The sequence below is a fragment of the Staurois parvus genome, unplaced genomic scaffold (assembly GCF_062004578.1).
Source record: "Staurois parvus isolate SC_StPar_1 unplaced genomic scaffold, SC_StPar_1.0 ptg000321l, whole genome shotgun sequence".
NCBI classification, from domain to species: Eukaryota; Metazoa; Chordata; class Amphibia; order Anura; family Ranidae; genus Staurois; species Staurois parvus.
Window position 1 is genome coordinate 2,829,785 of NW_028318117.1, and position 15,305 is coordinate 2,845,089.

Sequence of the window (15,305 nt, forward strand, 5' to 3'; positions counted from 1 at the left end):
TTCATATAATCCTTAAGAAGAGTACCTTGTTTTTCCTCTTCCTCTAGAACTGTTTTTATGCTGGCAATTAAATACCTTTTTTGATGTCAGCTTGACTTACTCTTTGAAAGAATTGTAATATTGGTTTAGAAATTCTATTGCTTGAGGTAAGATTACATCTTGTGACACTGGTTTGTCTCTTGGACCTCTTATATAACACTGAGGGTTCATTATTGATCCATGACAAATTGATGATTGGCATCCAAGTTTCTGTAAAGTAAATGGAAGCATAGTGTAAGTATGCAAGACTGAAAGAACTATGACCTTGTTAAGACAATGCAATGCAAATCAGCCTGATATAAAAAAGAAAGGACTTGACATAAAGCTATTTTCACAAGGAAGGTTACACCGACAATATCAGGATACATTGATAATAGTATGGTGATTAAACATGTTTTTCTTTGTTTTTTGGGTTTTTTTAAAAATAAACCTTAAGTCAACATAAAGCCCACACTTTTTTTTAGTTTTAGATAGAGCATGTAAGGGTTAGAACCCCTATCAGGGAAGTTTTGCTACCTGTGTCCAACTATGGAGATTTACCTTCACCTCCTGTTCTGGAGATGCAACAGGAAATTAGAGGAAATTTGGAATTCCCACTTTACTGAGTTGTCACAGATACATGACAGATTTTCTCCCACCCCTTGCTTTGGTGACAACTCAAAATTTTTGGCTTTCCCCATACTTTCTGTTTAGGTTACCATGGTCACCATGACAAATAGAGAGGTGAATCTTCTCTCTGAGAACACAGCAATGAAAACTTATAAATACAATGTGAAAATGATAACAAAGCACCCTTACACCTACACTAATTCCAAATTGGAAAAAACTTTCAACCCCTGAAAGCTTAAACTCAAATAGATAGGTCCAAAAAAGAATCTACCCTCTTTAAACAAATAGTCTACCTATATGTGCAACAACAAAATTTTCCCCATATAGTTATATACGTAAACTAACACAAAGTCATAAAGTCCAGTGTCTCAGTGATCCAAAACAAATAATAAAAGTCCAGTGTCTCGATAAAAAAAGAAAATAGTAGAACTAAACAGGATGTATTTCTTGCAGTGTTGATTGTTGTGAAAAAACCTCAAAAATAAAGAAACTCACAATAGTGCATTACCATAATATAATCAAAGAGAAAAAAAAAAAAAAAATTATATATATATACACCTATATATACGTATACATGCACACACAGATGTGTATCAAAAAATTGTGCAACATTAAGTGATAAAAAAATAGTAAACACTTGTGAAAACCTTCCAAAAAAAAGTAATAAAACATTCGTGCTCATAAATTATAAAATCCTGAAGTGATCCACTCAGTGAGATTCCTACCCACACGTGACACTTCTAGTGAGTAAGGCCAATATACCCTTACCAACAGTAGAAAGAACCCACGCCTTAATCATATATTATGTAGAAATCCTCCAAAGGAACTTTATCCTCCTCTCCTCCTTCACTTTTTGTTAGGGTGATGTTAAAATGCCATCCACATTCACAGATCTATGAAGCATGACGTACCTCCATATATATTCAGAATTTTAATGAATCTGCTTGCATATAGAGTTAAAAAATTAGCGGTTTGGACAAACCCCACTAAGTGGGGATTACCAGGCAGTTCCCACAGTTTCCCAGGCAGTTCACACACGAGTATCCAGCGATTCCCCAACAAAGATGGCCGCTGTAACACTTCCGGTTCCTGCTCCTTGCGTATGACGTCACTTCCTCTTAAGTGACGTCATACGCAAGGAGCAGGAACCGGAAGTGTTACAGCGGCCATCTTTGTTGGGGAATCGCTGGATACTCGTGTGTGAACTGCCTGGGAAACTGTGGGAACTGCCTGGTAATCCCCACTTAGTGGGGTTTGTCCAAACCGCTAATTTTTTAACTCTAAATGCAAGCAGATTCATTAAAATTCTGAATATATATGGAGGTACGTCATGCTTCATAGATCTGTGAATGTGGATGGCATTTTAACATCACCCTAACAAAAAGTGAAGGAGGAGAGGAGGATAAAGTTCCTTTGGAGGATTTCTACATAATATATGATTAAGGCGTGGGTTCTTTCTACTGTTGGTAAGGGTATATTGGCCTTACTCACTAGAAGTGTCACGTGTGGGTAGGAATCTCACTGAATGGATCACTTCAGGATTTTATAATTTATGAGCACGAGTGTTTTATTACTTTTTTTTGGAAGGTTTTCACAAGTGTTTACTATTTTTTTATCACTTAATGTTGCACAATTTTTTGATACACATCTGTGTGTGCATGTATACGTATATATAGGTGTATATAGGTGTATATATATATAATTTTTTTTTTTTTTTTTTTTTTCTCTTTGATTATATTATGGTAATGCACTATTGTGAGTTTCTTTATTTTTGAGGTTTTTTCACAACAATCAACACTGCAAGAAATACATCCTTTTTAGTTCTACTATTTTCTTTTTTTATCGAGACACTGGACTTTTATTATTTGTTTTGGATCACTGAGACACTGGACTTTATGACTTTGTGTTAGTTTACGTATATAACTATATGGGGAAAATTTTGTTGTTGCACATATAGGTAGACTATTTGTTTAAAGAGGGTAGATTCTTTTTTGGACCTATCTATTTGAGCAATGAAAACTTGACAGAGGTCTAACTCTTCCGCACTCTATGGAAAACTTTAAAAAATTGCCTTTAATTACACATTAAGGAACTTCAATATAAAAAAAATTAAATAATTGTATTTATAAGGAAGCCACTGAAATCCCTAAATATAACCAGTTAACACTTTTACATTATTTGAGTATATAAAGCAGCTAATACAAAACACAGTTTTCATAAAACCCATAAGCGATGGAGTTGAATTACTAAAGGAATAGAGCGTGTTCAGTTAGCAAAGTGAACACTCACTTAGTTTAATAAATACTGTGAAGTTGTGTTCACTTTAACCTCCCTAGCGGTATGATTATTTCAGATTTTTGGTGCTGAAAGCGGTACCATTATTTTGCATGGAAATATGTAGTTTTTTAATTGTAGGCTGTAATATTTAGGAATAACTCACTGAAATCTATCCGAAAAAGAGTCTAGTAAACATCCCAGGTATGATAAAATTTGAAACACAAAATCATAAATTATAATTTAATAAATATTCATAAAAAATAATAATATAATAATAATACATTTAATTCAATAATATAATCAAACCAAAAACACTGAAATTTGAAATATAGCGCCAAGTTCGCACATCACTGAGCAAAGTTGCAAAATTGTTTTCAGTGTCTGATGACAAATTTCCCCACGAATCATTATCACTCAATTCTACAAGTGGTTCTGATTTACTATCGCTGTTCTCTAGCTGGTCTAAAACCGCTTTTGACCTAAAGGGACGCTTTTTGGACGCCATGGACTTTTCTAAGTTTCCAGGCAGAAAGAACAGTCAAAATGCAGACAGGGGACAGGACAAAGCACTAGGGACAAAATGTATGTGAAATGGATTGAAACAGCAATGTTTTAATATGTAAAATTCGTTTTGAAAAAAATGACTTTTTAAATTTTCAAATGTCCTGCCGCCGCTGCCGCCCGTACGTCCCGACGTCACAGGGGCCGGAACACAGAAGCCGGGTGCCGGCATCAGCCGGAGGAGATGGCCGGGGACGCTGCAGGGGACACATCGCGGGAGCGAAGGACAAGGTAAGCTCTGCAGGGACTCCCTGAGCAACGCCGCATGGTAAGCCCGAGTGTAGCTCGGGGTTACCGCTTTTGTTACTGACATTTTACCCCGAGCTACACTCGGGAATACCGCTAGGGAGGTTAAATACCCACTTATTACTTATTTTCAAACTAGATGAACATTTTGAACATTTGACCTTTTAGGTCCCACCCAGATAGTAGCTGAGCAGTGTTCCATGTCAATCTCACATGTTTATTAGTTGGATTTGAAGGATTGGTGGGTGGAGTCAGGTTGTTGCTCGGTGTGGAAAAAATGTTGGAGAGAACTCGCCTTATACAGGGAGCACATAGAAAGCCAATATGTCAGTGGCCTAGAGTACTGGACTGTGTGGTCCCCTTCAGGGAAAGCATTGGGACTGCTCCCTGGGGGAAATTTGAGGGAAGAAGAACATTTGCCAATTTTGTGGAGAAGACTGTTATGTGATGTCTATTTGAACTTTGTGATATCCCTGTTTGCAGTAGTGCTACTTTGAAAGAGTCAAAGTGTATGACTGCAGAGAAACAGCTACCATTGTCTAAATTGGATTTTGTAACTTTGATTATTATTATTATACAGTATTTATATAGCGCCAAAGGGTTTGCTCAGCGCTGTACAATAGCAAGGGGGACAGAACATGAGACAAGACAGAAACAATACAATACACGAGGGGTTCGAGGACCCTGCTCTTTCGAGCTTAAAATCTAGGATAATGAATGGAAATGTCATCTGACCATTCATTTATTTGCTTGAGGGAATTATCTTGCTAGAAGAACTTGTGCATAAATTAGAGAAGACAAACTCTATTAAAGAGTCTTTGGGCTCTGTAGTGGCACTGGTTTTCCTGGCTCTGTCAAGTATGTTGCTGCCCGGTGTTCCCAGAGGGACAATGGTATGGGTGATGTTCTTCACATCCACTGTTGCTGCCTCCGGGTGATAGCTGAATTATAATTCTGGGTCCCTGTGTCATGTAACATTGGAGCCCCAGATAAGTATTGCTAAGAAGCTGTGAAGTCCTGGGGTTGAAGTTCCCAAGTGAGCTTTGTGGAAGGCACAGCCTGGTGTCCAGTAGGCAGAGCTCAGACTACATAGGACTGGTAATCTGTGCCCCAAGGGGTAACTGCTCTACAGAAAGTAACCCCATGCTACAAGCTTATACTCATTCAGTCTCTGTGTATCAATGTCTTGACATTGTCCAAATACATATAATGCTGTAAACTGCAAGGCCAGATAATAGACTGTATGCAATAACAGATACACTCAGGAAATAACAGCTGTTACAAGACTTTATTGAGCAATCAGAAAACATTTTTTTGATACTCAAACAAATGGGGCACTTGTGCGTGCTTGCTCCTGAGCAGCCTCTGTGTGTCTTGGTCTGATCACTCCTCACTGTGATTGACAGCCAATGGCTCCCACTGCTTTGTCTCAGCCAACAAGGAGCCAGCCCTGGGAGAGCTTCTGCACACTGCTGGATTGGGCTCAGGTGAGTATAAGAAGGGAGGCGGGGCTCAGGGGGGAGCTGCACACTGGACTGCAAACTTTCAGCCTTTAGAACCACTTTAAAGTGGTAGTAAACGTGTTTGAAAAAAAAAATCCCCTGCAAAGTAATATCATAATGTGCTAGTATGCATTGTGTACTAGCGCATTATCTGAAAATTACCTTAAAATGAAGCCCTACAATGACAGGGCTTCCATCTTCACCTGGTCTTCTTTCCGGTTCTCTGGGCTGCAGCTCCTTGAGTGGTTGAGCCGTTGATGACGTCACTTCCGTGCATTTGCGTGGGAGTTTCGGCCACGGCACACAGCTCTGAAGGAACAGCATGGGTATGCCGTTCCTTCAGAGTGCATGCGCCGGCGATGTCACTGGCTGCAGCTCTGTAGAATATCTTCTAAACGGTGCATGTTTAGGAGATATTCATTTTACTTACAGATAAGCTTTATTATAAGCTTAAATGTAGGTATAAAAGAAATGAGTGAATTTTCATCACATTTACTAAGCTAAAGGATACATTCCCTTGCAAAGTTAACATCCTACGTGCCTTTAGTAAATCAGCCCCATTGCCTTCATTACACATGGCGATACTGATTTAGTTTGATAGAATATTGCATAATAGATCATCCAGCTTAAATGGGACTCTTACTAAATCACAGCTTTTCATTAATTAATTGACTAAAATATCAAAGGACAAAATCTCAAATACCAAAACTGCTGGAGCATTAGAAAATCATTGCCAGGAATACCATGCGGATGTATTTTGATAAGGAGTAAAATGATTTTGCCATAATAACACCATCCTATTACACATTTTTTAAATATAAAGATACCACAAACCTGTTTTGCTTTGAGGTGTAAAGTATCTTGTAGAATTGTTCCATTTTCATAGTTTTTTAGCTTCATGTACCTTTGGTATCTTTCTTTTTTACACGAATTTCTATGATTTTCGGGAGCATCTTTCTGAAAAAGATTAATGAGAAAGAGTCTGGGACAGTCTCTTAAACTCAGTAGAAACACATATAGACTTATTCTGTAAAAGTGAACTAATGTAAATCGGGGTGTATTGCTTACAGCAACTGTTTGGTTACAGCTGTCATTGAAAGAAAAGATTTGACTGCTCGAAAAATACCTCCACTTTTTTTCAAACTCTAGTTAGTCCTTCAACTGCTAAATATCTACAGTACTCATCATGTCCACTGATTGCACATGCTTAGCCTTTCAGTTCTTCAAAACCTGAAGGTCTGCAGGTTGCCTAGTGATGTCTTATATCATGCTACCTGGGCAACTGTTCATATTGTAAGTCAAAGTTATTGGATTACTAGACTGTGCACTCATATTTCCCCAGAAATTAGTGAATAAAATGAAGCTTTACTGATTTCCATCATCCAATCATGTGAAGAAAAAAATTAAATTTCCTATCAACTGACTGGGTATTCTTTACAAAGTTGAGCTTCTCCTCATTCACTAAGCTCTGGATAAAATGTGTGCAACTGCACTTGCCAAGTGCACAGTCAATTTAGCTTTGGTTAATCAAACCCCTTGCTGGAAGTACTCATTATCATCACTTCAGCACCCCCTGCAAAGTCTAACCCGTTAATCAACTAAGGATCTAAAGACTTCTTTTAGCTGAACCCAGGTTTGTCTTAGAATATACTTCATGCATTAAATCTACATACACATTATTGTATGCCAGTGTTTCTCAACTCCAGTCCTCATGGACCCCCAACAGGTCATGTTTTCAGGATTTCCATTACTTTGCACAGGTGATTTGATCAGTTTCACTGCCTTAGTAATTACCACAGCTGTTTCATCTGAGGGAAATCCTGAAAACATGACCTGTTGGGGGTCCATGAGGACTGGAGTTGAGAAACACTGATGTATGCAGACATTTACATTCATGATTTATGGCTCCATATCACACCCACCACAGAGAATTGTATCCAAGTATCCAGAAGAGTAGAAATAAGGTAGAAAATTGGTAACACAAATTATATAGTTGTAGATTAGTACTGTCAATATATTGTTAATGCTTACATTTTTTAGCAAATATTATTGCCGCCCCCAGCATTCAGATCTTACAATGCAGGAGTAGCAGCGCATTGATAAGTCATTAGCTTTGCATTAATCAGAGCCTGATTAGCTCTTAATGCAGATCCAATGTTTCCCAGTCTAAATACTGCTATTAAAGGGATAATAAAGGCTTGTATCAATATAGATGCAGATATTTATGCTAGTTTCATGTTAAATTAAATGTATTTTTTGCAAAGGAATACACAACTTTATTCAATGGTGTTATATATATATCTGCCTGGAATTAAGCTTTAATTTATTGGCACAGAGTTGTATATGGTAGTAAATATACATAACTACACCCTGTTCCAAATTATTATGCAAATTCTATTTAAGTGTCACAACGATTAAATATTTTGTTTTTCAGTTTAACTCATGGATGGCATTGTGTGTCAGGGCTCTTTTGATCACTGAAAACAATCTCGGACACCTGTGATAATTAGATTGGCAGGTGAGCCCAATTTAAGGAAAAACTACTAAAGGATGGTGTTCCACATTATTAAGCAGAGCACCATTTTCAAGCAATATGGGGAAGAAAAAGGATCTCTCTGCTGCCGAAAAGAGTGAAATAGTTCAATGCCTTGGATGAGGTATGAAAACATTAGATATTTCACGAAAAATTAAACGTGATCATCGCACTATTAAGAGATTTGTGGCTGATTCAGAGCACAGACGGGTTTGTGCAGATAAAGGCACATTGAAGAAGATTTCTGCCTGATCCATGCTTCAGATCTAGAGAGCAGCTGCTAAAATACCATTACATAGCAGCAAATTTATATTTGAAGCTGCTGGTGCCTCTGGAGTCCCACGGACATCAAGGTGTAGAGTCCTCCAGAGTCTTGCAACTGTGCATAAACCTTCTATTTGGCCACCACTAACCAATGCTCACAAGCAGAGACGGCTGCATTGGGCAGAAAAATACATGAAGACTAATTTTCAAACAGTCCTGTTCACTGATGAGTGCCGTGCAACCCTGGATGGTCCAGACGGGTTTGTGCAGATAAAGGCACATTAAAGAAGATTTCTGCCAGATCCATGCATCGGATCAAGAGAGCAGCTGCTAAAATACCATTACATAGCAGCAAACAGATATTTGAAGTTGCTGGTGCCTCTGGAGCAACCCTGGATGGTCCAGATGGATAGAGTGGTGGATAGTTGGTGGACAGCCACCCTGTTCCAACAAGGCTGCGACGTCAGCAAGGTGGTGGTGGAGTCATGTTTTGGGCCAAAATCATGGGAACAGAGCTGGTCGGCCCCTTTAGGGTCCCCAAAGGTGTAAAGATGACTTCTGCAAAGTATGTGGAGTTTATGACTGACCACTTTCTTCCCTGGTACAGAAGGAAGAACTATGCTTTCCGTAATAAAATCATCTTCATGCATCACAATGCACCATCTCATGCTGCAAAGAATACCTCTGCATCAATGGCTGCTATGGGGATAAAAGGAGAGAAAGTCATGGTGTGGCCTCCATCCTCCACTGACCTCAATCCTATTGAGAACTTTTGGAGCATCCTCAAGCAAAAGATCTATGAGGGTGGGAGGCAGTTTACAGCCAAACAACAGCTCTGGGAGGCTATTCTGACATCTTGCAAACAAATTCAAGCAGAAACCGTCCAAAAACTCACAAGTTCAATGGATGCAAGACTTGTGAAGCTGCTATCAAATAAGTGGTCCTATGTTACAATGTAACGTGACCTGTTAAAATGTTTAAAAAGTTAAAAAGTTGTTAAAAGTTTGATTGAAACAGCTTTTGATTTCAGTAAATATGCTGCAAACACAACAAATGACAATTTTCAGTTCTTTACAACCTATAAAGTGCTTTGAAACTTACTGTGCGTAATAATTTGGAACAGTGCATTGTATGTTTTTTATGTTTAAAAAAAATACTGTTATCATTAGAAGGTTTGTTCAATAAAATTTGAATTGTACTCTTAATAGTTGATAACATGAGAATTATGCTGACTGTTATTTACATCAATTATTTAGGTAAATGAGAAAAATATAATTTGCATAATAATTTGGAACAGGGTGTATAGTATTGATTTTTCCCAGGTTGTCACTGTTAATATTTAGCCACACTCATAAACTACATGATTAATTTCAATAAGATATGAGCTGCACTAATGTTGTGGTGCAGCCCACTTAGCTTGTCCAGGCAGCAGCCCTAGAAAAGCTATATGTCTGAGTCTGGTTGGTCATGAAATCACCAGTTTGGAAAAAAAAAAGAAATTCTGCAAAGTTTTGGGGTTGTATCAATACATGAAGCTCAACTACTTCTATGTGTAGTGGCCGACAAGTTTGCCAGTAGACACTATGACATTTTAACCAACAATGGCCATAACCCCAATCCATACAGGGAGCCTTTACACCTCTTCGGAAGTCACCTTTATCCAGCACAAAACAGGTAAAAAAATTGCAATTAATACCGAAAAATTGCATATCACCCGGTAAAAATATACAGCATATTTTGTACCACCTGAAATTTAACTTAGTAGTGGAGACCTAAGTTCTTATCACAATCAGTTACAACTTTCTCAGTAATGATCCTCAAATGAGAATTGTTTGGAGTTTAAATGGTACTAACCTTTAAAGTCATTTTAATTTCAGCCATGTCTTTAGTTGGGCCATTGACGCAAGCATCCTCCTGTTTCAAAGAACTTCAAAAATAAAACAAGATCAATTTCAAACCACAAAATGCAGTTCTGTTTTCTTATTCAAATGCATTATTGTAATTTTAGGTGTAGCCAGGTTTGCTTGTGGTTACAAATGCTTTTTCCTGTTTGGAAGCTTTGTTCCTTATTTGTGACACACGAAGGGTTAAATGAACTGCCTGCAATGCTGAGCTGAAGTGAACATTTTGGAAAAGTGAATAGGCATGAATAATGCTAAGGTATAAAGTGTTTTCAATCCTGGGGCAGCCATTTTAGGTGAACCGATATGCAGGGTGGATTGTGATTGGCCAAAGGAGAACACAGAAGAAGTGGATATAGACTGCTGTGCATCCTTGGACAACAAAAGCCTGCAGGAAGGAACTGAGACTGTAGTCCCCAGGCAGACTGAGCCTATGTATTAGACTGGCAATGGAACTACACATCCCAGCATGACGGGCTCTGTGGAGAGTAAAACGAAAGTCTGTTCCTGAGCTAAAGGCAGATGTACTGTGGACATTGTCAGAGACAAACTGTGCTGCAGCTGTTAGCAGAAGGTTTTGTCACCCATCAGGGATGCAGATAGATAGAGTAGTGGACATCTTCTGGTACATGAGAACTGTGGCTGACTGGTATTGCAGCCTGATTGCTGGGGAAAACACTGCTGCCATTGAACCAGATGAGCCATCAAAAAAAGACTGAGGGAGACCAGCTGCTGCCCCTGGAGTTGGTGAAAGGCTGCTGGCCAAACCCCACTACATCACTTGGGACACAGTGCAGGCACCTACAACAGGGTTCGGAGGAACTTTGAGCACTCCAGCACCAGATTTGGGCCCCAACGTACTGACCAGTAGGGAAAGGGTTTGACAGAGACTGCCGAACTATTATCTTAGCATTTTCCTTTTGGCAGGATCATCTTCACTATAGGCTTGGGGGTTACCCTCTGGACCATTGGTTTATTGGCATTTAGATTTCTTCAGTCATTTGTAGTATTATACATATTGTTGCAATAAATATCCCTTCTGCAGTCTGGGTGTGTCAGAGAGCATGGTGCTGCTTACAGAGTTGTGGGCTCTGGAAACAGGGGACTGCTCTTGAGCTGTTCTTGTCCTATATATAAAATCCTTCAGATGGGATGGGATTAAAACCAACATAAACATTATCCTTGAAAAGGTTTTGTCTTGAATTCCTCCAGAAATATATCAGCACACTTCTTGAGCCTTGACACACCTCAGCCCACAGCCTCATAGCTGTAAATAAGCAGTTTCAAAACATCTAAGGCATTGCAATCTCTGACTGCTAGTCTCAAGAGTTTTAGAAATTAGATTTGGTGTTTTTACTGTGCTGTTCACTGCTTTCCTTGCTGAAGAGGAAGCTGTACCTTTTTCTACTAAGATGACCACCTCCACACAGAACAACTATTCCATAAAATGATATGACAAAAGAGATCAGGCTAAATGTGTACCGCGCCCAACACCACGCTCAATACTCTCCTCATTCGACCCTGTTATCGCCAAGGAAGTTACTGAACTCCTTTCCAAGGCTCACTTCACCACCTGTCCCCTGGACCCTATCCCCTCACGATTATTGCGACCTCCTTCCTGCTCTATCCTAAACTCTCTAACCCACATTCTTCAACCTCTCATTCTCCACGGGCACCTTTCCCTCCCCGCTCAAACATGCACTGGTTACCCCCATTCTTAAAAATCCCTCACTGGACCCAACCTGTTTGAATAACTCATCTCTCTGCTCCCATTTGCCTCCAAGCTTCTCAAGCACCTTGTTCACAAACGTGCTACCTCACCAACAACAACCTTCTCGATCCTCTACAGTCTGGCTTCCACCCACAACATTCCACTGAAACTGCCCTACTAAAACTCACTAATGACCTATCAACTGCTGAAACCAATGGCCATTACTTCATACTCATACTCCTAGACCTTTCCGCTGCCTTTGACACAGCCGACCACCTGCTCCTCCTCAGTAAACTCCACTGCATTGGCCTCCGTGACTGCTCTCTCCTGGTTCTCCTCTTACCTTTCTCAGTGCACTTTCAGTATCACATACAACAACAACTCCTCTCCTCTTACTCTTTTCGTTGGGATACCCCAAGGCTCTGTCCTTGGCCCTTCCTTTTCTCTCTACACCTCCTCCTTGGGCCAATTGATAACCTCAAATGGCTTCCAATACCACCTCTATGCTGATGACACCCAGATCTATCACTCCACTCCCCAGCTCACCCCCTCAATCTCCTCACGTATCACAAATCTACTAAGTGACATGTCAGTATGGATGTCACACCACCTCCTAAAACTCAATCAAGCAAACTGAGCTTGTAATAATTTCTCCTTCCCAATCCCCAACTCATGCCTGGTGCTCGGTGTAATCCTAGACTCTGAAATCTCCTTTGGGCCTCACATCCAATCACTGGCTAAATCCTGCCGCCTCAACCTCCACAACATTTCCAAAATCCACCCTTTTCTGACCAATGACACAACAAAACAACTTATTTATGCCTTGGTTATATCCTGCCTTGATTACTACAACTCCCTCCTCACTGGTCTACCATTACATAGGTTATCCCCTCGTCAGTCTGTTATTAATGCTGCTGCTAGACTTATACACCTTACCAACAGATCAGCTACTGCTGCCCCTCTCTGCCAATCCCTTCATTGGCTTCCACTAACCCAACATATAAAATTCAAAATACTAGCCACGACATAAAAAGCCATCAACAACACTGCCCCTAGCTACATCACCAACCTCATCCACAGATATCGTCCAAATCGCCCGCTCCGCTCTTCCCATGACACCTTGCTCTCTAGCTTCCCCGTCACCTCCTCCCAAGCTCGCCTCCAGGACTTCTCCAGAGCCTCTCCCATCCTCTGGAACTCCATACCGCAGTCTGGTCAGCCCCCACCCTGTCTGCTTTTAGGCAATCTTTGAAAACTCACTTATTCAGGGAAGCCTACCCCACCTCTACCTAAGAACTGTATTTGAGTCACCTCCATCAGATCATCCTCTGCAGCTATCACCTTTTGTATCACCTCCCCCTTCCTTTAGATTGTAAGCTCCACGAGCAGGACCCGCCTATTCCTTCTGTACTGAAATTTATGGTAATTGTACAGTCTTCCTTTATATTGTAAAGCACCGCGAAAACTGTTGGTGCTATATAAATCCTGTATAATAATAATGTGTAGTAACCCACTGCATCTAATTAGCACTCATGTTTTATTGTTAAAACTACTCTTAAGTAATGAAAGATAAAATGTAGTTGGTGGCAGTTAGATACTATACAACTTTGCATCATACTGCCTTTCCCAATAAGCCCAAGGGTTACTTCATGTACTCATCATAAAATAAGTAATGACTGATAATAATAAACAGTATTATCAGTAACGCTTTTATTACAAAGAATTTTGCATTAATGTTACAATGGAGTGATGCCCATAAAGATAACAATTGTAAAATCCAATCACATGACATGTTTTATGACCAAAACTGGCATAACTACAGTATAATACTACCTATGAAGATTGGTACGTTGGATAACACACATTAATAATCACTATGAATGTACAAGAAAACAAATGCAATGGGCTGCATTACTCGCATGGTGAAAATGGAAATTATATGTCAACCCACAGTATTCCTTTAAAGTTTTGTTTTAGTAATTTAAGTCATATGGTAAATGCACATAGGGGATTATTGAATATAGAAATAAAGGCTCTTCACCTAACAAAGCAAATGCTGACTTTGCAATTGTATTCATGTGCCAGGCCAGCACCAAAGTTTATTCAAAAAGAAATTAGCATGGACCTTTGGAAAAGTGAACAGCCTCTACTCATTTAATAATCCCAATGAATATGTATTGAAACTAACGTGTAATCAAGGTAACTTTTTAAAAACAGGCTGGACTAGTTATTGGTACATGCTGCAGTTTCTCAAGCTGTGGTGTCAGCCCATCCTGGCAGTGCCCTCGCCAACAATACATTCAATATGCAAATACCAACTTCCCTGTTAAATCTGAAAAACGCCCCATTGGGCCCCAGGTTGCTGAGGTCTCTTTAATTGTGGGATGCCAAAGGTGCACGCATCAGTTCAAACTTACTATGAACAGAACATCAACAATATGGGACTTTAAGGGAAACTACTATATATTAAAAGACATCATCATAATCACTGCTAAAATATCTGAAGCCTTTCTTTTTCACATTTTCAAAGTCATATTCAGCAAGGTAAGGTGCCCATACAAAAGTTCCTTTATTACTTATTTAAACACACAACACAATGTCCTCCTCACAACTTAAAACCTCAATTCAAACTGAGTGTTGGGATCAGGGGCAGACTGACCATTTGGAAACTCGGGCACTGCCTGAGGGCCCGGGGTCAGTACGGGGGCCCCATGAGATGCCTCTTTCAGTTTGGGCAAGGATACAGGGCCCCATGATCCCTTATTGCCCGAGGGCCCCATGAGTTGTCAGTCTGCCCCTGGTTGGGATTATCATAAACATTGCGCCATGTACAAATTCGTAGTCATCAGCGGGTGAGGGCAGGGTGTTTTATCATATCTGTTACTTTGTTTTTTAAAATGTATAATTTACTTTGAATAAGCCCTGTAATAATAAAATCTCTCTGTTCTATCTCTCACAATAGAGAGTTAAAAAATTAAATAATGAGTTTAGAAAGAGGTTTAAAGTAGGGAACTAAAGAAGTAAAGCTGTGACCAGTTTTAGAAATGGATGCATTGTGCATTGACATTATACATTAAAACAAGTCAAATTTACAGTTTCACAAGTTCTGCATGTTATCCAAGACACTTCTAATGCATCATTATCTGTTTGTTATAAAGCATACAAAATTCTCAGAAAACTAACATGTTTCAAGTGTCATAACAAGTTTCAAGCTAAACTACATTTTGCTGAAATTCATCAGAACAGTAAAAAAATGTATCAGTAAAAGCAATACCAATTGCACAATGACTGCATACAAGCCTCATAGCAAATAAATAGGACTGTAAAATTCTTTTTACCTGCAATGGTTTTTTCTCTCCTTTGACAGATTGTTGTTTAGGTCTGTTGAATCCTGTGCAAATTTATCCTTATTGTTCCCAGATTTCATGAACAGCTTCCATGGGCACATCATTGTTTAGATATTAGGACCTTGACAGCCTTCACACTAAGTGCAAAAAAAAAAAGTTCTCACGGGGGCTGGGCTTCTGCATGACAAAAAAAAGATCCTAGTCAAAGAGAGAAAAAACCGCTTTTCATGAAATCAGGAAACACATTTTTTTCGTACAGTAAAAAAGAAGAGCAGCATTCTCTGCACTTAATATACATGACCTGTTATACATGAG

The 15,305-nt window shown here is 39.4% G+C and overlaps 1 protein-coding gene across 1 annotated transcript in view; it reads right to left on the reverse strand.

The window, feature by feature from the left end:
• Positions 1 to 15,094, reverse strand: part of NOS2 (nitric oxide synthase 2) — a 92,492-nt gene extending 77,398 nt beyond the window's left edge. Inside the window, exons 1-4 of the mRNA XM_089683754.1 lie at positions 14,982 to 15,094; positions 9,886 to 9,958; positions 6,069 to 6,191; positions 101 to 249 (exon numbers count right to left, since the gene is read on the reverse strand). Of these exons, the coding sequence (XP_089539880.1) occupies positions 101 to 249; positions 6,069 to 6,191; positions 9,886 to 9,958; positions 14,982 to 15,094 (458 nt within the window). The remainder of the gene's footprint in view (positions 1 to 100; positions 250 to 6,068; positions 6,192 to 9,885; positions 9,959 to 14,981) is intronic.
• Positions 15,095 to 15,305: the final 211 nt, after the last annotated feature.